Source organism: Typopeltis vanoorti, chromosome 9 (genome assembly GCF_054136105.1).
Source record: "Typopeltis vanoorti isolate ZY-2024b chromosome 9, IOZ_Tvanoo_1.0, whole genome shotgun sequence".
Classification (NCBI taxonomy): Eukaryota; Metazoa; Arthropoda; class Arachnida; order Uropygi; family Thelyphonidae; genus Typopeltis; species Typopeltis vanoorti.
The window spans coordinates 84,520,182-84,541,911 of NC_143557.1; the positions used below are offsets into that span (position 1 = coordinate 84,520,182).

Consider the following 21,730-nt stretch of genomic DNA (forward strand, 5'->3'; position numbering starts at 1 on the left):
TCTATCCAAAAACGTTGGTGGAACCCATACTGCTAAGCAACCAAAAAAGGATCAAGACAGAACATGGGATATATTTTGTAGATACCACATTAAACTTAATAGACTTAAACTTTTAAACATGCTCAGACCAAAGTACATCATGTTAGATGTCATAGTCAAACCAAACTTGAATCCAATTGACATAATCAATTAATCAAACAACCAGTGCAAAAATTGTATGGAATAAAATCTGGAGAATGAAAGATTGATACAGAACACATGTTGGATGTGTTGCTACTGATCCTAATGCTGCTATAGACATATGGGAGAAAAATATGACAGAATATCTACAATAGCATCATATATCCTCCTGAATTTTTATTATTGAAAGAGCAACAATAGAAACAGTGGCTACATTTTTCTACTAGTTGGCGAGAGCTATACCACCATTGATTTGTTAAGGAGAAATTAAAAAAAGCTACCTTTTACTGTTTGTTTTCTGCAAGCACAGTTGGTCCTACGAGGGCAGTCTCAAAAGTTCTTGGCCTAACAATGAAAAAACGAATTTATAATTTCAAAATTATTTTTATTTTTCAAAAATTGCAAAGCTAATAATAATGGCAAATATCTGTTGGATTTCTGCTCAGGACATGGACTGGTTATTACTAACACCATGTTCCAACATAAAAATGTGCACAAATTCACATGGAGAGAAGAGGCAAGGAATAAGAAAAGTCTCATTGACTACGTTATTGTTGATAGTGATGTTTTCTCCCTGGTGAAGGACACCAGAGTGTACAGAGGATTTGAAATTGGAAGTGATCACTATTTAGTCTTGAGCAGGATAAAATTGAATTTCATATTGAAAAGAATAACATGTAAGAAAGTTTTAAAGTGAATAAAAGTTGAGCAGCTATCAGATGTGAACTGTAGACTAAAATACATAAAGATTATTGAAGAAATAATGAAAGAGTTAGAGAACAGGAACTAAACCTTGGAGATTCAGTGGCAAGCCGTGAAGAAAACCTTATTGATTCAGCTAGAGAGTCATGTGGTGAAGTTGTCTGCAAGGATAGAAAAATTAGAACTCCATGGAGGACACAGGAAGTTAAAGAGGCAGTGATGGAAAAGGAGAAAGCATATCAAAAGTTCCTGCAAATAAGTCAGCTTGTGCTCTTAGAGAATACAGAGACAAATGCAAGAATGCTAAACACTGTGTAAAACTAGCTAAACAAAAGTCATGGGAGGACTTTGGCAAGAATATAGAAAATAAATATCAAGAAGGTGGCAAAATATTCTGGAAGTTGTTGAAGAAGCTTAAGAATGGAGGAAAGAGTGCTATAAAAGGAATTAGAGATGATAAAGGTGACATGAAAACGGGAGAAAAAGATATCCTTGAAGTATGGAGTAATTACTTTGAAAAACTGCTAAATGAAACAAGCAGTGATGACAGCACAGTGGTAAAAAACACTGACCAGGCATGCAGTCAGGAATATATATTCATACTTGACGCAGAAAAAGCCATCAAAGGCTTGAAATGTGGAAAGGCAGCAGGAGTAGATGATATTCGACCAGAAATGCTGAAGTATGGTGGTATAAGAGTCTTACAGTGGCTGCACTGCATAGTTCAGAAAGCCTGGACAGAGGGACGAATTCCCGATGATTGGAGTCGAGCTCTCATAGTACCCATATATAAAAAGGGAAATAAAACTGAATGTGAGAATTACAGAGGTATTTCCCTGCTGAGTGTTCCTGGCACGATCTATACAAGTATACTTGAGAAACGGTTGAGAAGAATTGTGGAAGAAAAGCTTGGTGAAGAACAAGCTGGATTCAGGCCAAATAGAGGCTGTCAGGATGAGATCTTCACTTTACGACAAATAGTCGAGAAAGCATGGGAATATAAGAAAGATCTGTATTTAAGTTTTGTCGATTTGGAAAAGGCATATGACAAGGTGCCAAGAGAGAAACTATTCAATACACCACAGTTATATGGTGTCAATGGGTCATTATATCAAGCAATATTTAGTCTTTATTTGAGTTGTAAGTCAGCAGTTAGAATTGAAGGAAGTACAGGAAGATGGTTTAATGTTAAATCTGGTGTGAGACAAGGATGGACATTATCTCCTCTGTTATTCATTATCTGTATGGATCACATTATGAAGGAAAGTGGTATTAAACATGATATGAAAATTGGAGATGTTAATGTCAGCTCTTTGCTTTATGCAGATGATGTTATACTTCTAAATAAATCCGCTACATGTCTGCAAGATTCTCTGCCTAAATTGAATAACTGTTGTAATAGATATGGTATGAAGGTCAGCAATAAAAAGACAAAGACAATGAAAATAGGCAGAATCATTGAAAATGTCAACTGTGTTGTGAATAGAGAACCTGTGGAACATGTAAAACATTTCAGCTACTTAGGCACAATTTTTAGTGAAGATGGTAAATTAAATATAGAAATAGTTAACAGAATCAGCAAAGCTGGTATGGTAGGAAGTGAAGTGAATAAATTCATATGGAATAAGAGAGAAATTAGTCAGAACACTAAATTAGCTGTATACAAGACAGTGTTCAAACCAGTTTTAACTTATGGATCTGAGAGCTGGGTCAGAAGTAAAACACTTGACCAAAGACTACAGACCGCAGATATGAGAGTCCTGAGAAAGATTATAGGCATGAACAGATGGCATCAATGGCAATATCATATTAAAAACGAGGATATTAGGAAAGAACTTGACATTGTCAGCATCCACGAATGCATTAGCAGAGCTAATCTCAGCTGGTATGGTCACTAAAACAGAATGGGCGAGGAAAGATTAGCAAAACAAGTGTTCTCTGCCATGTTGGCAGGAAAACGACCCTGAAGAAGACCAAGATATAGGTGGATTGATACTGTACAAAGTGCCTTAGACAATAGAAATATAAGATATGATAAAGTTGGAGTCTTGACAAGTAACAGACTGATTTGGAGGAAAATTGTAGATAGGAAGTTAGTAATGATGTAAATTTTTTTTCATGTAGTACTATCATATCCTGTACACCCCTTGAGGGTACATGGCAGGAATTTGATGATGATGAATCTCCGTAAGACTAATACATTTATTCCAATGATGTCCCAGCATAATTATCCTGTCCTTATAGTGGTTCTCATTAAGATCTTCAAAATACCCCCTCTACAGCTACAATCACCTCTTGATTTGAAGAAAAACGCTGACCAGCGAGGAAGAGTTTTTAGTTTTGTGAAGAGATGGAAGTCACAGAGAGCCTAATCTGGGGAATAGTGTGGATGGTCCAACAATTCATAGTGCAGATCTAATTTTCCCATTGCCAAAACAGCTTTGTGGGCAGGTGCATTGTCCTGATGAAAGATGATTTTTTCCTTCTGCAAACCGGGTCTTTTCTCAAGAATATTTTCATCTAATCTGGTTAAAAGATCAGAATAATATTCCCCCGGTTATTATTTTACCCTTTTCAAGGTAATTAATAAACAAAATGCCTTTAGCATCTCAAAACACCGATGCCGTGACCTTTCCTGCTGATGGAACCTGCTTTTTCTTCTTTGGTGCTGAACAACCAGCTTCTCTCCATTGTTTTGAAGGCTGTTTGGATTCTGGTGTGTAATGGTAAATCCAAATTTCATCCATAGTAAAAAATCGACTCACAAAATCAGTTTTATTCTTGTTAAAACGCTCCAAGCACTGCTCAGAGATTTTCATGCGAGTGCGTTTTTGATCTACTGTAAGCAAGCCTGGCACCCATCTTGCACAAAGCTTTTTCATTTGCAATTCTTCATGCAAAATATATCCTTCATGTTCTTTTGAAATGCCTATAGTTTTCAGTAATTTTGCGCACTTTGACTTGCCCGTCATCCAATACCAATATGGTATTGGATGATCAATGATTTCTGCTGTTGTTACACTTTTTGGACATCCTTCACGTGGATCATCTTCAAGGCTGGTACGACCAATTTTTTAGCACACTCCGCAGCCCATTTCTTAATTGTCGAAAATGAATGAGAAGAGTGCCTATTAACTTTTATGAACTTCAAATGAATTTCTTTTGGCGTTAAAGCTTCTTTTTACAAAGAATTTTATAACCACACAAACTCAATTTTATCCATTTCAAGGGATACAGATAACACTTTAGCTTCAGAGATCTGTATAAAACAAACTACTTGATAGAATGACTTGCAATTTCACATGGATGCTTATGGCAGATGTACCAACTTAGAAAAAAAATAATCTTGCTGATAGTGTTGCCATCTATGGTCAAGGCAGAGAACTTTTCAGACCACCCTTGTAATGTTATTCATTATATATTATTCTCTACTATATATTCCATATACTTATGGAATACCAAAGAATCCAGAAGAGTTTCTGGATTCTTTGGCATAAGTCAGTTGTCATCACAGCTGTCTTTGTAAAATCTTGTAAAAAACGATAAATGTGAGGCTTCTGGTACTTAGAAAGCAGCAAATGTTTTTCCAATATGCAATGTGGCTTTCATAGACACTGATCAACATTGGACCATTCGGTTTGTTTGGAAACATGTATAAGAGACACCTTCCTGAAATGAGAATATCTGGTTTCAGTCTTCTTTGACATGGAAAAGGCTTGGAGATATGGGTATATTAAAAAACCTCTTTAATCTTGGTCTGATGGGACACTTTTCTGTTTTTATTCTATCTGGCCAAGTCATTCAAGTCTGAATGGGAAGCACACATTATCTTGGCCATATCATCAAGAAGAAAATGTTTCTCAAGGTTCTGTCTTAAGTGTGACATTTTTTGTCTTCAGTTAATTCAGTCACTGAACAGCTTTCTTTTACTGTAGGCAATGCTCATCATGTCGATGACTTCAGAATTTACTGTTACTCCTAAAATATCAGGGTAACTTCGATATACAATTGATCATGTCTCTTCATGTGCTCTTAGTAAAGGGTTCAGATTTTCAGCAGAAAAAACTGTCTGTGTACACTTCTACCAGAAACTTATCCTACACCCTGATCCTGAATTAAGAATGGGACAAAATGTTTTGCACATTGCCTACTGAAAGTCTTGATGTTGAAGTAAATGAACTGGCTGTATCACTTAGACTGAAACAGATGTCTCATGACTATGCACCAAATATAAAGTTTCTTCCAGAGCATCTTATATTCTCGCAGCAACAGATGCCAAGTTCTTAGGAGTTGTCTTTGAGTTCTTTGAGGTTGTTTGTACATTGCCTACTGAAAATCTTGATGTTGAAGTTGTATCACTTAGATAGAAATGGATGTCTCATAATGCACAAATATAAAGTTTCTTCCAGAGCATGTTACGTGGACTAGCATTTATTCTGTGTCGGGGAAGCTCACTATCATGCACTTCAAACTGCCACTCATTCCTTTGGTATGTTTGTTAAAAACGATTATGCAGGCTATTAATATGAATATTGACAACACTATCTGCACCAAACATAGCAGCATTTCTCCATGGTAGGTTTGCACTTCATCCTATAACCTCTGACTTTTTCAACTACAGAAGCCTCATACTCCATCTGTTTACCTGCAGTTGTTTAATACACGCAGAGCAGTCTATTCTTATTTCTTGCCCATCCCTATACTGATGGTTAAAGATCTGGAACCTCTGTTAGCTGTGCTGCTTGTTTTCTGACTATTATACATCTGATCCTATTTGATTGCTGCAATTATACAGCAGAGTTGCATGCCATTCAGTTTGCACTTCTGTCAATACGAAATATATCATTGAAACTGTATAAATTATTACAGATTCATTGAGTTCTTTACAGGCTATCTTCTCTCCTCTGTGTAATCCACATCCAGTGCTCTGTGAGGTTTCACAACTATTGTACAAAATGAAGACCCTTAATTTTGATGTGATTGGTTATGCCGGATTCCAGCCATATTGGAATTGCATGAAATGAGACTGCAAATGTAGCCACTAGATCAGCTCATAGATTTTCAATGTACTGTTTGACAGTGCCATATACAAGTTACAGACTGTTTATAAAATCAAAGCTAATTACCCAGTGACAGTTACCATGGCAGGAAGCACTAACAAACAAAATACAAAGTAGGCTAGTCAATGTGTAGAAACAGAAGAAAGGAAGTTGTCCTTGCTAGGCTCTATATAGTCAGTCATCTGACACATTTTTATTTAACGAGGGTTGATGGACCCACCTTTGTGTGAAAAATGCAACACATTTCACCATTTGTCATATTCTGGTGGAGTGTCAGCACTTCAGATGAGAGAGAGGAATGAAAAATGTTTTCAGATTCAGACAAATTGCATAATGCTTTTAACTTTGTGCAAAGAATTAATTTATACAAACACATTGTTATTATTTTAGTAACCTTCATGGAATCAACAGATTCATCTTGGGAGGCCTACTCAACCAGCAACATGTCTATCATAAATAACTTTGAAGTTATTTATATTCCCTGCATCACAGGTCACTCTAGCAATGCATTCCACTCACGAACAGCTCTCTATATAGATAATGCAGTGCTCATTTTTTTGTACATAACTTATTATTTACTAATTTATCTCTTTTTATGACTGTTTTATAAATATCTTGTATACTGCTGTTTGTCCAGTTTATATTAGTAAATATTTAAATATATTAAATATAAATAGCTCTTCCCCATCACATATTATGGAATTCATCCCACCTCAGATGAAATAAAACAAGCATTAAAGCAAATGAAAAATGGAAAATGTCCTGGTGAAGACCTAATTCACATAGAATTAATTAAATGGGGAGGAAACAACATAATTCAGCATGTCACAAACTTACTAAATCTATGCCTAGAAGAGGGAAAGATACCAGAAAACTGGAAAAGTTTTCTGATACCGTTATTTAAAAAGGGAGACATAGAAGAAGTAAAGAACTATAGACCAATTAGTATTCTTTGTAATCTGTACAAAATTATCACAAAAGTAATAACAAACAGATTAACCCCTCTTCTAGACTCAAATCAACCTGCAGAACAAGCAGGATTCCATAAAGGCTTTAAAACAATTGATCATATTCATGTATTAAGATAAATAATAAAAAAAGAGAAGAAAACCATTTGCCTCTCTGTTTAGCCTTTATTGATTATGAAAAAGCATTTGAGTCCATTAAAACTAATGCAATAATCAAAGCACTCCAGAATCATAGAGTTCCTGGAGAATACGACTGAAAATGAAAGTCTGAAGTGAAAAGAAAATGGCTTTTCGGGATAATGACAACCGACAAGAATTTTATCGATATGCTGCAAGTAAAAGAAAGAAAGAATGAATATGAAAGAATAACTCTTCTAAATGCAGATTACATACGCAGAATGTATGGTAATCCCATTGCACAAGGGTGATGCAAAGACCGTTGTATCCAACTATCGACCAATTAGTATCTCAGGAGTGGTGGTGAAGATTTTGTAAAAATTGGTTAGGCCTCGCATTCAGAAATGGATTGACAGTGTGGGTTACAGATGCAGAAGTTGTTCAACTAATGAATGCCCATTTTTTTAAAAGCTATCAACCTGGTGTATGTGACATTGAGCTCACTGCTACCTCTTCATTGGATGAAGAAACTCAGGTGTATGAGGACGAGGTATTAGGGCTTTTGCACAAACTGAATAAGAATTCAGCAATAGGGACTGATGGGATTTCCGCACGTGTGCTAAAAGAATGGTTAACCAAACTAGTTATTCTTTTGATGAGTCTTTTTAATAAGTCTCAACAGCGAAGATTCTGCAGGAGATGGAAAGAATGTATGGTAATCCCAATTCACAAGGGTGGTGCAAAGACTGATGTATCCAACTATCAACCAATTAGTATCTCAGGAGTGGTGGTGAAGATTTTGGAAAAATTGGTTAGGCCTCGCATTCAGAAATGGGTTGACAGTGAATCTCTACTTTGAATTGAGCAACATGGGTTTACTAAAGGAAGGTCATGTTTTAGCAACTTGATCACATTCTATAACAATGTTACCATTGAACTAGACAAGGGGAATGGATACACCATGATACTTGTGGATTTTGTTACTGCTTTTAAGACAGAATGCCGCATGCGTACTGTTGCATAAATTAGAGAATATGGGTTTGGATTATAGAATATTAGTGTGGATAAGAGGATGGCTGACTGACAGATATCAAAAAGTGGTATATGGGGGAGATATGAGTCTGCAAGATTTAAGGTAATCATTGGCTTACCACAAGGATCAGTCCTTGTCCATTGTTATTCAGTCTGTACATTAATGATATTGGGAAGGATTTGACAAGCAACATACAGCTATTTGCTGATGAAGCAAAGATAGGTAGGTAATCAGTTCAATTCGCCGCTAGAGGGCCAGGGGAACGGTCGTGTTTTCAGGGAGCTCCCAAAAGCTAAGTACAATTTTGAATGGAAATTAGAATATATGTTAAAAATCATAACATAATATTGTCTAAATTTGGTAGCTTGTTGTGTCTGTGTGATTTTGGTGTAAATTCCGTAAATTAATTTAGTCTTTAACGATACGTTTCATATATTTGAATATGGCGCCAATGCGACGTAAGATAATGGCGTCCAAAAATACGACGCCATTGTTCAAAAACTATAATGTGAGAGAATTTGTCCAATGTGATGTGTGTGGAATGTATGCATTCCCGAATGAGGCTGGAGTATGGATTGAAAGTGATAGTGGTGGGAGAATGTGTAGAAAGTGTATGCAAAGTGAGGAGTCGAAGTATGTGTCAGGTTGTGAGACAGTTATGGTTGAAGAAAGCCAGAATGCGAGTGAAAATAGTGGCTCGATAGGGAATTGCGGTGTACAAGATGGCAATGTGAGCGGTGATCTCAGAAAGAGTGAGAGCAATTATACAGAAAGAGGAAATGGTTTGAATGATAAAAAAAATGAGGAATTATTTGTAGGAAGTGAGATCGCTAGGCTGCGCGCAGTGATACAAGATGCGCAGCGGCAATTAGAGCACCTGCAAAACTCTTTCCAGAGTGATTCAGCTAACGTAAATAAACAGCATGGGCGAGTTTCCGAAATGAAGGAGAGAGTGTTGTATGGTGACTTGTTATTAAGAGGAGCAATAGATGGGAGTGTAACTAAATCGTACTTACCGGGTGCGAAATTTAAGGATGTAAGTGAGAGCATTAGAGTGCAAAAACAGAGGGTGAAAGAAATAACAATTGTGGCTGGTACGAATGAATTGAAAGGTGATAAATTTTTTATGAGAGAGGACTTGAAAGTATTGTTAAAGGTAGCGAAAGAAAAGAGTGACAGAGTTAGAATGGTGAGTCTGTTACCGCTGTATGACAGGAGTTTAGAAGGAGGGCCATAATCGCAAATGATATTATGCGCAGGTTATGCGGACGGTGTGGTGTGGAATTTGTGGACGTGTGGAATGAGTTTGATGGGCGAAAGGACTTATACAAGATGGATGGCCTGCATTTGAATGGACTTGGTGTGCAGAGACTGGAAAAAGTGTTGCTGAATGAAGTGAAAATGGATGTGCAGAACCAGGGAAACTAGAACTACCAAGGAGGGGGGAAAGTGGATATCCAGACATCAGTGAGACAGTTGAGTGTAAAAATGTATATAATGTACCTGAGCCAGCAATAAGGACAAAAAATGGGAATGGGATATTTAGAATAACGCATCAAGATAGGGGTGGGACAAAGGGAACACTGCAATTCATGTATACTAATGCCAGGAGTATTAGGAACAAGAAGGAAGAATTTTTGGCCTTGATTGTCTCTTCCTAGCCACAGGTTATTGGCATTAGTGAAACATGGCTGACGGAAGATGATATAGTTAGTGGGATAGAATGTGTAGGTTATAGTATGTTTAGGAGGGACAGAGAGAATAAAATTGGGGGAGGGGTGTTATTGATGATAGCTGATGAACTGCAGCCAAGGAGAATTGAAGTATTGCAGGATAATGAAAGGAACTCATTTGAGGCTATTTGGTGTGAGATTGATACTGGCAGAATAAAATATACAGTTGGGTGCTGCTATAGACCAGGTGATGGAATAGATGGTGGAGATGGTATGCATAAACAAATTGATGAAATGAGTGGAAGGAGGGTAATTATTATGGGGGATTTCAACTATGGTAACATTGATTGGAAGGAGGAGAGGACACATGTGAGGAAGGAAATGGATTTTATTCAATTATTAAGGGATAACTATCTGAAACAGCATGTAATTGAAAATACTAGGGGTGTGAGAGTGCTTGACCTGGTAATAGTATCTGAGAATTTGACTGTAATGAATATGACCATGTTGCCACCTATTGGTGAGAGTGATCATAAGGTCTTGACCTGGGAGGTGGCTAAAGGTGTGAAATTTGTGATTAAGACAGGGTATATGTGGAATTACCGTGCTGGCAAGTATGACAAGCTTAGGAGATTGCTTGGATCAGTGCCATGGCATGTACAACTGCAAGGGCTGGACGTTGATAGAGCATGGGAAGTGATCAAAGAGCATTTACAGGAGGTTATGGCTGATTGTATACCTAAGGTCCGAATAGTGAAACAAGGAGGGGTTAAATGGATGAATAACACCATTAAGCTTGAGCTGCAAAAAAAGAAACAACTATGGAGGGAATTTAAAGAAAGGGGTGACCTGCAGGCACACGAAAGGTATAAAGTACAGGCCAGAAGGGTAACGAGTGTGGTAAAAACAGCAAAAGCCGATTATGAAAGGAAACTAGCTATGCAAGCAAAAGAGAATCCCAAACAGTTCTTTCAATATGCTGCAAGCAAGAAAAAAACTGTACATGGCAAAATAATTTTAAGGAATGACGATGGTAAAGAGTTCACTGAACCAGTCGATATAGTGGAGTTACTGGGCGTGCACTTTGCAAAAGTATATCATCCAGGTGGTGACGTTGAAAAAATGAAGGAACCATTAGTTTATATGAGAATTGTGATGAATGAAGTGGAGGTGAATAGTCTATTACAGAACCTTAATGTGAATACATCTGTGGGATTGGATGGTATACCGGCACAGGTCTTGCATGAAACGGCTAATGAATTATCAGTGCCCTTGACCATGTTGTTTAATCTGAGTCTCAGGTCTGGCTTAGTCCCGAAGGCGTGGAAAGAGGGGAAAATAGTTTCACTGCATAAAGGAGGATCCAAGACTATGGTTGCAAATTACCGACCGATCAGCATATCAGGAGTCGTTGTCAAGGTCTTGGAGAAAGTAGTCAAGGGAAAAATACAGGAATGTATTGATGAAAATGAGATACTGTACAGGAGACAGCATGGCTTTGTGAATGGTAGATCATGCCTCAGTAACTTGCTTAAGTTTTATAACAAGGTGACGGCAGAACTGGATAAGGGAAATGGGTTTACAGTGATACTGCTGGACCTGGCAAAAGCGTTTGACAGGATACCACATGGAATTCTAATCCATAAACTACAACATATGGGAATGGATATAGGGTTGGTGAGATGGATAGGTGGGTGGTTGATGGAGAGATATCAAAGAGTAGTTTATTCAGGAGTAGAGTCCAAAAGACGGCCTGTGACTAGAGGTGTGCCACGGGGTTCTGTTCTTGGACCACTGCTGTTTAATCTGTTCATTAACGATATAGGGAAGGGTCTAAGTGGGACAGTTCATTTGTTCGCTGATGATGCAAAGTTGGGTAGGGCGATAGTGAATGCAGAAGATGTCAAAGTCTTGCAAGATGACTTAGATAGATTGGAGTTCTGGACTAAGGAGAATGGATGTCAATTTAATGTGACAAAATGTAAGGTTATGCATTTCGGAGTGAAAAGATTAGCAGCAGTATACCACATTGGTGGAACTGTACTCCAAGAGATTGATGAGGCCAGGGACTTGGGAGTGTTAGTGGATAGGGAGATGAAGTTTAGGGGGCACATTGCGAAAGTAGCTAAATCAGCTCATCAACTCACTTGGTTGTTGAAAAATACCTTGACGAGCAGAGAAAAACAAGTTATTGTACCTCTGTACCGAGCCCTGATAAGACCTCATCTCGACTACTGTGCCCAGATTTGGTCACCTCGGTTCCTTCTTGATGGGGAGGAGGTTGAGAGAATCCAGAGGCGAGTGACTAAGATCATAGCAGGTCTATGGAATGAACCATATGAGAACAGGTCGAAGATTTGTGGGTTGCAGAAACTAGTTGATAGGCGGAAAAGGGGAGATATGATTGAGACATTCAAATTGCTAAAAGGATTCTATAGGATTAATTCAGAGGATATTTTTGAGATCAGGACTGGTGGTGGGAGAACTAGGGGACACCCATGGAAGCTGGGCAAGAGCGTGGTTAGCAGGGGTGTTAGAGCTGGGTTCTTTACTTTTAGAGTGGTAAATGAGTGGAATAAGCTGCCAGAGTCTGTTGTGGGTGCTATGACAGTGAGCGAGTTCAAGGCAAGGTATGATAGATACTGTGAGAATGTTGAACAGCTGTGTGAACATGATGTTTAGGGCCTCCCTCGATGAGTCTAAGGACTCCTGGAGTAGCCCGTGGTAATAATAATAATAATAATAATAATAATCAGGAATGCTGCTGTATGCAGCATTCCTGATTTAAATGCAGTACTTGCAGAATGGTTTGAATAGGCTGGAATTATGGGCATGGGAAAATGGATGTCAGTAAATGTAAAATCATTCAATTTTGTATGATTAGATATCCAATATCGTATTATATTGGTGAGATGATGCTAGAAGAAACTGATCAGGCTAGGGATCTTAGAGATGGAAGTTGAAGTTTAGGGGCCATGTAGCAAAGATTGCAAATACAACTCAAAAGATAATTGCAATGCTGAAACGAACGTTCACATGTAAAGATAAGGATGTCATTTTGCCTCTTTACCAGGCCTTGATAAGACTTGGATTCACTTGGACTATTGTGTGCAGGTCTGGTCTCCTGGTTTCCGTTGTGATTCTGATATAGTTGAGAGAGCACAAAGGAGAGTGTTAAAAATGATATCAGGTTTGTGGAAAACTGATTATGAAGACAGATTGAGAATTTGTAGACTGCAGACACTAGCAAACAGGAGAAAGAGGGGGTAATATGATCGAGACTTACAGACTTCTGAAAGGGTCAAACAGGATTTCAGTTTATGGAGGGTGGGGAAAGAACAAGAGGGCATCCTTGGAAGCTGAGAATGAATGCTGCTAAGAAGGGGGTGAGGGCTAGATTTTTCTCTCATAGGATGATGCGTGATTGGAATGGATTTCCATTGGATGTTGTGAGTGCAAGCAGTGAATGAATTCCAGAATAATTATGATAGCTGGTGCGTTTAGTATGTGGCCATCCTCGATGAGTCCATACATGACTCATTCCTCGATGTTGGCATTGTTTGCAAAAAGCATGTTCATTTTTGCTGCTTCTAAGTTTTATTAATATTGAACATTATAAGAGGTTTTTATAACTGCTAATTAATTTGTTTTAATTAATTGTGTGCATAGCTGATTTTTTATTTTATAGTTTGATTTGATTTCCATTGAAATAATTAGATGGATGCAAAGCATAAATTTGATATTTCCTCATATGGTTGGTGGAGGTGTGAAATTTTTATCCTTCAGATGGTAGTTGAGTTTGCAATGTAACATTGAAATTGACCTCAGTTACTGGCATACCATATTTCTATAAGCTTAGCTAAACTTTTGTTATATATTTATTTTTATTGGTTGGACACATCCACATCACATTTATAATTATATATTGACAAACCCATTGCATATGTTGGAGAGCAGATTTTATGTAAATTGAAACTGTGAATAAAGTAACTAATGGACAAATAAGTAAAGCTTTGTATTTATAATTTTTTTTTTTTCTTCTGATAGAGCTAAGACATTCTAGTGACTTTGACCATGAATCTGTGGAGCCAGTAGGTGTATTACGGGGAGAATGGGATCACTCACAACCAGTTGAAGCTATAAATGAAGCTTCATCAGTTCTTTCTCATCAGCCACTCATTGCCGAAAGTCATTATTCAGAAATGCCTCCAGTAATTCATTCTGCACCAGATCAGCATTCCTCCTTTTCAGATTTAGCTACCACTCTTTATCCTGAAAATCCTCCAATTTCTTATGCTGATCATGTAGTTAATACTGCTCAAAGTGGTACTTGTGTTCCTCCTCCACCTCCACCTCAAGCAGCTGTTACTACTTCTGCATATTCTCAGTATGATGTGACTTATTCGAAATCATGGCCACCTCAAGATGAACATTATTCCAGAGAAAATGAAGCATATGACAGGCAGGTGTATGCTAAGTCAGAAGCTCAAGTGTATAGTGCACCACCACCACCACCTCCACCACCTGTTTCAAGTCATACACTGTGGGATAAAGACTGTCACATATCTCAGGAGAGCCAGGATCACAGTCATGATCATGGACATTATGGACAAAGTTCAGTTCATGATTGCAAACCATTGACTAGAGAAAAAGAAAATTCTCAGAAAGAAAGAGAAAGAAATTGGGAACATGAAAGAGATTATCATAGTGATTATAAAGATGATGATGTACCAAGAAGTTCTGGACGAGAATCTAAGAGACGAGAGAAACCATCTGAGTCTGAAAGGTACTCTAGGGAACGAGATAGAGAAAAAGATAGAGACAGATCTAAAGATTCAAGTAGTCGTGATAGAGATAGGGATAGAGATAGGGATAAAGACAAAGAGAGAAGCAGAGTAAGAGACAGGAGTTACAATCGAGATAGTGGAAGAAGCAAAGCCACAAGTTCAGGCTCACGTGATTCCAGTAAGGATAGTAGAGAATCACAGCACAGGCAAGATTTAACTAGAAAAACTATTTCACCTGCATCACCATCGAAGAATCAGCGTCCAAGAACTCCCCAGTCTCCAGCATCTGTTGAAGTAGAAAAAATACCTATAGGACCAAGAACTCCCAAAGATGAAGAACCAGGTGAATTAGTTGAAGAGACTCAGGCAGAAGCACAACTCACATCTGCCACCACAGCTACCACTGTTACAACCATTACAACTACTACTACTGCAACCACAACTTCCACAACAACAACTACCACCACTACTTCTAATTCCGCTACTACTGCTGTTGAAGAAATGTTTGAACCATTGACTCCTGACCACTCTCCAGGTGATCAGCTCTACAATTTATCTGAAGGTGAAATCCAGGAAGGAGAAAATATTGATGATGGCTACGAAGAAATTGTTAGTGAAGAAGAGGATATGTCTGATGGCGATGAAAGAGATATTGATATGGTATGTATGTTCAGTTTTTTTAGAAAAAAAATCAAAATATTTAATGCCTTTTGTACTTGAAGTAATATGTGAAGATGTTGTGTTGTTTTGACACTATGCTTCTCTCTCTCAACTGCAATAGCATGACTTATCATGCTTAATTTTGTACTGTGGTAGTTTTTAAGTTATCTTGTTGGTGAAATGATTAAGAAAATATTTTAGGAATTGGCTGTTTGAACACTTCCTTCTTGTCCATTAAACTAATAAAGAAAAGTGATTCACATCTAGGATACTGGAGAAATTTGATATAGAATCAACTTCTTCTCTATTCACCTAATCATGAAGATGATACTTCATGTATAAACTTTTGTTTACTCATGCTTGAGTCAAGGATAAAAACAAGAAAATACTTTGTCAGGTATAACTTTCTGAACCAGAAAGAAAGCTTTCCATAACACTCTCTCTCTCATCAATAATATGGTGATGCACCATTTTGCTACTTGTATATGGAAACATGATTTTTGCCATTGATTTACCTCTTAATATTTCCACATGACAAAGCCTGATGAAATCTGAATAAAAGTCAAGTCTGTGCAGTTTTTTTTTTAAATTAAAAAAAGCATATGTCACAGTAAAAATGAATATTTATTAATTATAGATGTTTTATGTATTGTAAACACATCATCAGTATGAGATAAAGAATAGAAATTTGCTTACAAAAGAATAGAAAAATGCATGTTACAGTAGAATCTTTCAAACATGCAGTCATGTACTAGTTAGGAAACACTATTGGGATGTGTGATTATATATGTGTATATAATTTATTTTATTTTATTTTTTAAATTAATACAATTTAGGATAACAGTTTCACAAACTTTTGGAATAGAAAGATCGTTATTATGCTTTAAGTTGGGACTGTGGAGATGCTTCAGCACTTACAGATTTAAATATCGAGATGTAAGAAGACAACATGATAAAATGTTTCATTACAGAATGAAAATGATGTTAGTAAAAAAGTATTCAATATTTGGAGAATTTTTGGCTAGGTTTCCTAGCCATTGTCAGTAGTATAGTTGAAAAGAGATACAATAAGAACAACATTTAAATTGTAAGTGCGTGACCATATATGCTGTCAACTTCAGGGCAATAACTCTACAAATAATAGAAATGACAGAAATAAATTTAAGTAATTACAATTTTATGAAGCACAGGAATGAGGAGTGTTACTTAGAATGACTTCCCAAAATTGGGAAAGTTGAAGGCAATTGTTTTTGTTGAGATTCAGAATATGAATTAGGGTTTTTTCACATCTTTCTTTACATAATTTCTCAAGGTGAAAATAACTTCTATGTAGTACTTTAGTTTTATTCCAAATGAATTCTATGCCTAACAGATAAGACGTGGTTGGCTAAACCAGACTTATCACGCTGGATGTTCTTCTAGACAAATTTGAGCTGAATGACAAGTCTGGCCATAATAACACATGAACAAGCGACCCTGTCAACTTTAGGATAAGAGAGGAGAATATTTCTCTTTCAGAGAGGCTAGGAAGGAATTTAGTTTACAAACTAGATGGAGAATATGTTATTCAGATTAATATATTTCATGTATTCTCACTCTTCACAAACACCTTGCTGGGTAGAATTATCAAGCAATGATTTTCCTCTTGATTTTGTAAAATTATTTCAATCTGTCATATATTCAGGCTACTTTTGTTGTCAAAACAAACTTTATGAATAGATAGAAAGAACAATGGAGTCTCTTATTTTCCCTTCTTTAGCAAATTATTTTAGGGAACGATTTGAAGAACATATTCTTAATGTTCTTAATATTCTTAATAAGAAACCAGACCTATAAGTGATAGGTCTGGTTCCCACTTTTGAGTCTAGCTTCCAAATGATGAGACCGAAGGTCGAAACCGTTCTGGGTAGTGTCCCTTCCCGTAATGCATGGCATATGTATGTAAGGATATGTGCATTGCATTATGGGATACTAAGGCAATTGATGTGGAGTCATTAACCTCTATATACGAGTTGCCTGGTCATGAACTTACTTCATGTGCAAACGTTTTTGCTTACACTTGGATAAAGGATGAAACCAAGAATAAAATTTCTTGGTATCTTTAATTTCTTTTCAGTAAAGAGCTGAGTTGAATATTTTCAGTTTTGATATCATCATGCTTAATGCAACTTTCCTTCATAGTGGGATCCATATTAAAAAAAAATTAAAATCAGCTAACGCCTTTTTATTCCCGTATACGGGAGTAGGCGAGGCCATTTAGCCCTATCTAACTTTTGGAGACTGAGTGGGCAGTTCAATCTCCACTGGTACCCAATCAGAGACAGATGGCCCAAGGCTATCACTAATTAAGCGGTACGCAGTGAAGAGAGACGGCTCAAATGTGCCGCCATCTCGTGGTCCCTAATCCTACCACAATATATTTAATGTCTGAAATAATGTGGGTTCTACGGTCGATTTTCTTGAGTTTACAGGACGAAAAACCCAAGTTTCCGGGAGGAAAAACCTGCTTGCCCGTGCCAGAGATCGACTAACTCGAGAACTGGTCGAAAAAAGGCTTAGAAAAATTTCCTCTAATCGCCGACTAGACTCGAAACCAAGCCTTCCTTCGTGCGGCCAAGCGCGGTGGTGTGCAAACGCCACATCCACTGAGCTACACAGGCTCTTGGGATCCATATTATTATTATTATTATTATTATTATTATGGGCAACTCCAAGGAGTCCTTATACTTATCAAGGGAGGCCCTAAACATCATGCCAAGAACTATTCAGCATTTGCACAGTCTATCATACTTTATTATGATAGAATCCCCTGCTTTTGGCATTCTCCGGCTCAAGGTTTCCTTGCCTCATTTTGTAACTTTCATTTGCTTCATTTACTGGTCTCTAAATGCTAATAACCACTCAGATCTCTTCATATGGGATTAATAATTGAAAATTAAATTCCTTTACATGAAACTTGACCATCTGCAGTCCAGCTATCCAAATAGTGAGGTCATCTTCCTGTGACTTCAACATCCACAATTCCAACTGGCTCCCCTACTCCAACACCACTGACTAAGCAGGATGAGAAGCAGACATCTTTGCTATAATAATGACCTAACACAAATTGTACATCTACCCACTCAAATCCCTGATAACACTCTTCACTCTCTCTAAATACTCTGCATCTCTTTTTGGCCATTTCTCCTATCCATATCCATCCTATTCCAAAAAAAAGGTGATAGAAGTTTACTGTCAAACTACTAACCAATTGTCATATCTCTGTCCTCTCCAAAATAATGAAGAAAGTCATCAATGGTCAACTCCTCCACTACTTAGAAGCATGCTGGCTCCTGATTTCATATTTTGTTTCCAGTGTTATTCCTCTTTGTTGATTTTTTTTATTAAATCGCTTTCCATGGTTTTATTTTGTTTTGCCATACTGTATACAGTAGAGCAATCAAGACTCAGCCAGTTGCTGTTATTATGAAAATGTATTGAATTTGTTTCTAAAGGATATTTTATCTCTCTCTCTCTATAGGCTTGAATTTGGAATAGTTAGATTCATGGTCTGCTATTTTGTTGTATATTCATAAGGAGGATACATTTGAAATAAGAGAGTGAAAATGAAGAGCAACACAACACTTATAACATCAATGTGCTTTATGTGACTCAGTGATATGCTTTTACCTGACTGAACAAATGCATGCCTGTAGCTATACACTAGTAGTACTGTATTGTATAGCTAAGTACATGGTTTGAAATACCATATTTATGAGCGTTTAGCATTTATTTATTGCAAATAATGTTCATATTTTCAAGTTTGTAAACCTTGGAACTTGTAAAGCAAAACCTGCATGTATGCATTGTACAATTTGAGAATAATATTCTTTGGCTACAAGGCCATGCAAAAAATCAGTGGACACAGGAAAACTGAAGCACCAAGTTTGTATCTGCTGTTTAGACTTTGAAGTGCAAATTTAATATATTGGTAAATTTAATTAATTAGTAAATTAAATTACAAGGCCCAACTATGATCTTGAAATTCACTGGTTATATTAAATTCTAATAACAGCTTGTCAGTTGTATACATGGCAGAGGAGCCTGTTTGATGTATCCTTGACATTTTTAAATGTTGTACTCAGATAAACTCTCTTGTGATTAGGTATTAGGAAATTTAGTAAAGCAGTTTGACTTGTTCTTCATTTTCCAAATGGAGACTATAACTTCTCTGTGTACTACTTAGTTAAAACAGTCTAAATTTTTGAATTAAAAGAAATCTCTTGCCAAATACTGCATAATGAAATGCTTCAAGTTATGACATGTGAAGACTCAGCCAGTTGCTGTTACTATGAAAATGTAGTTAATGTTTCTAAAGGATATTTTATCTCTTTAGGCTTGAATTCAGAATGGTTTGATTCATGGTCTACTATTTTTTTTGCTTGTTAGAAAAAGTTTGCTTTGTTTGATTGAACTAGACATGAACTCTAACAAACAAAAATTTCAAATCTATAAATGAAGCATGAATAAGAAGAGATATTATTAAGATGTATCAACTAGCTATGGAGTGGTTTATCCTTGCATACTAGGCAAATGGATGCACCTTTTGCATAAACATTATAAATAAATATTTTTTAAAAAAAGTAAACATTAATGCCAATACAGCTTCAATATAAGAAGCCTCCATCTTTAATTAATACCATTGGATTGAACAAAATAATACTTGTAAAACATCTTAGCATCATATTTAATGAATGAATATCTCATGTAGTAACTGTCTTGGCTAGTTCGTTGAATGAATAGCATTCCCGTTCTTTACCCAACAAGCTATTGACTTAAATCTCAATGTGACATGGAATTTTGAGAAAAGTCTTCAGTTTGTAGATATGTTCCATTAGTTGTTGCAGGCCTGAAGTTTATTATAAACTTTCAATTTGAAATATACAGTTTGGTCTTTACACCAGTGTTCCCGGATTATCTCTATTCACAGTACTAAAATGCATGTTTACATGATAAGTTTGCAGCATTTTTGTGGATAGGAGAGAATATTTCAGATAATAATAAACTATATTTTAATTATCTTATCTTTAGAAGCATCTACAGATAAAACATTCTTTACAAGAATATATATTTTAATTAGGTGCTATTTTATATTTCTGGTCAGGGCATTTACTACCAGTACCAGTTACTTGGTTGATGAATTGTATATGCATATGTTGTTAAAATTTAGAGAGAAAATTAATTGATACTATTTGAAGTTTTTACTATGCAAATATATGAATTTTTTTAAAATATAAGTAAAAAATATAGAAAGAGCATATCTCATTATGGACTTCTTAATAATCTGATTTGATGATTATCACATTATGAAATCTTCCAAAATTCACACAGTGTTGTAATGTCCATGATTCCAACTGGCCCTCCTTTTCCATTTACACCATCTGAGCTGGAAGACATGTAGAACTATTTGCTATTAAGTGGTGATCTAATACAAATCATCTGTCTGCCAAGCTGAATATCAGATAACCTTTGCTGCTCTCTTAATATCCTTGATTTTTTTTTTCCCTTAACCAGTTCTCCTTTCAGGTATAACATTTAAAGGTCGCTGCTTCTCTTAGCAGCCTACATTATAATCTTTTTTCCCATAGAACAACCTTCCCTCAACTACTCTCAACCTTATGTATTTTGGCAATATAGGGATGTCAGATGTTCCAGAGGACAACCTCTGGAACATCTACTCTTCCTTTCCTTGGGCAGACTTATACTTCTCTTCTGATCCAAACCTGCTTTGAACAGTTTACAGAAATTATTCTCACCAGCATGAAGGCTTTCATTCCTGCTTCATTTACTTTCCAAGTCTAGGTTTAATAACAGGTGTCTCAAGGCAGTTCAAGGAAAAAAAATTGCATACTCTGACATCATGAGAGCTCCAGCCTCATTGCACTGTACATTGAGGTATGCTAGAAATTCAAAAAGACATCAACAAATCAGTCTGAAAGGGGCCAACAGCTGAAAACTCTGCCTTCTATCCAAATTGCAATTGTGCCCTCTACTCCCTTTGCAAAGGCCATGGGGACACAACCTTTTACCTCTGCTTCTTCCTCTTTCTATCATCCAGATGATACTACTGTTACTGCACCTAAAAATAAAGCTGATTTGCTGGCTTCACTCTTCTCTAGTTGTTATATAGTTGACTGAGGCAAATCACTACATGTCTCCTGTTGTATTGAGGAAAGGGGAGACTTCAGAAGAATGTAAATAACCTTGTCATCTTTCGCTATGAGAAGCAAGCCTGTATTCAGCCCATTCCAAAAAAAAAAAAAAAAAAGGTTGGGGGGGGGGGAAATAAAAAGTCTGTTTTCAGTCTACTGACCCATCCTTACATGCTCATCAGTTACCACTAGTATGGATTCCACCACTCTGAATCCACAGAAGATCCCTTAGCCTATATCACCCACTACTGGACCACCTGCCATAGAAATGTTTGAAGAAAGTCATACCTCTGTTGTTTTTGAAATTTTCAGAGCACGTGAATGTCTAACATTGAAGTCTGCTCAGTAAGTTGCCATCA

General features: G+C 36.8%; 1 protein-coding gene across 1 annotated transcript in view; it reads left to right on the forward strand.

The window, feature by feature from the left end:
• The window catches only part of vir (VIR_N domain-containing protein), a 630,458-nt gene that overhangs the window by 79,419 nt on the left and 529,309 nt on the right, over nt 1-21,730 (forward strand). The window contains exon 6 of the mRNA XM_090397685.1: nt 13,781-15,180. Coding sequence (XP_090253811.1) covers nt 13,781-15,180 — 1,400 coding nt within the window. The remainder of the gene's footprint in view (nt 1-13,780; nt 15,181-21,730) is intronic.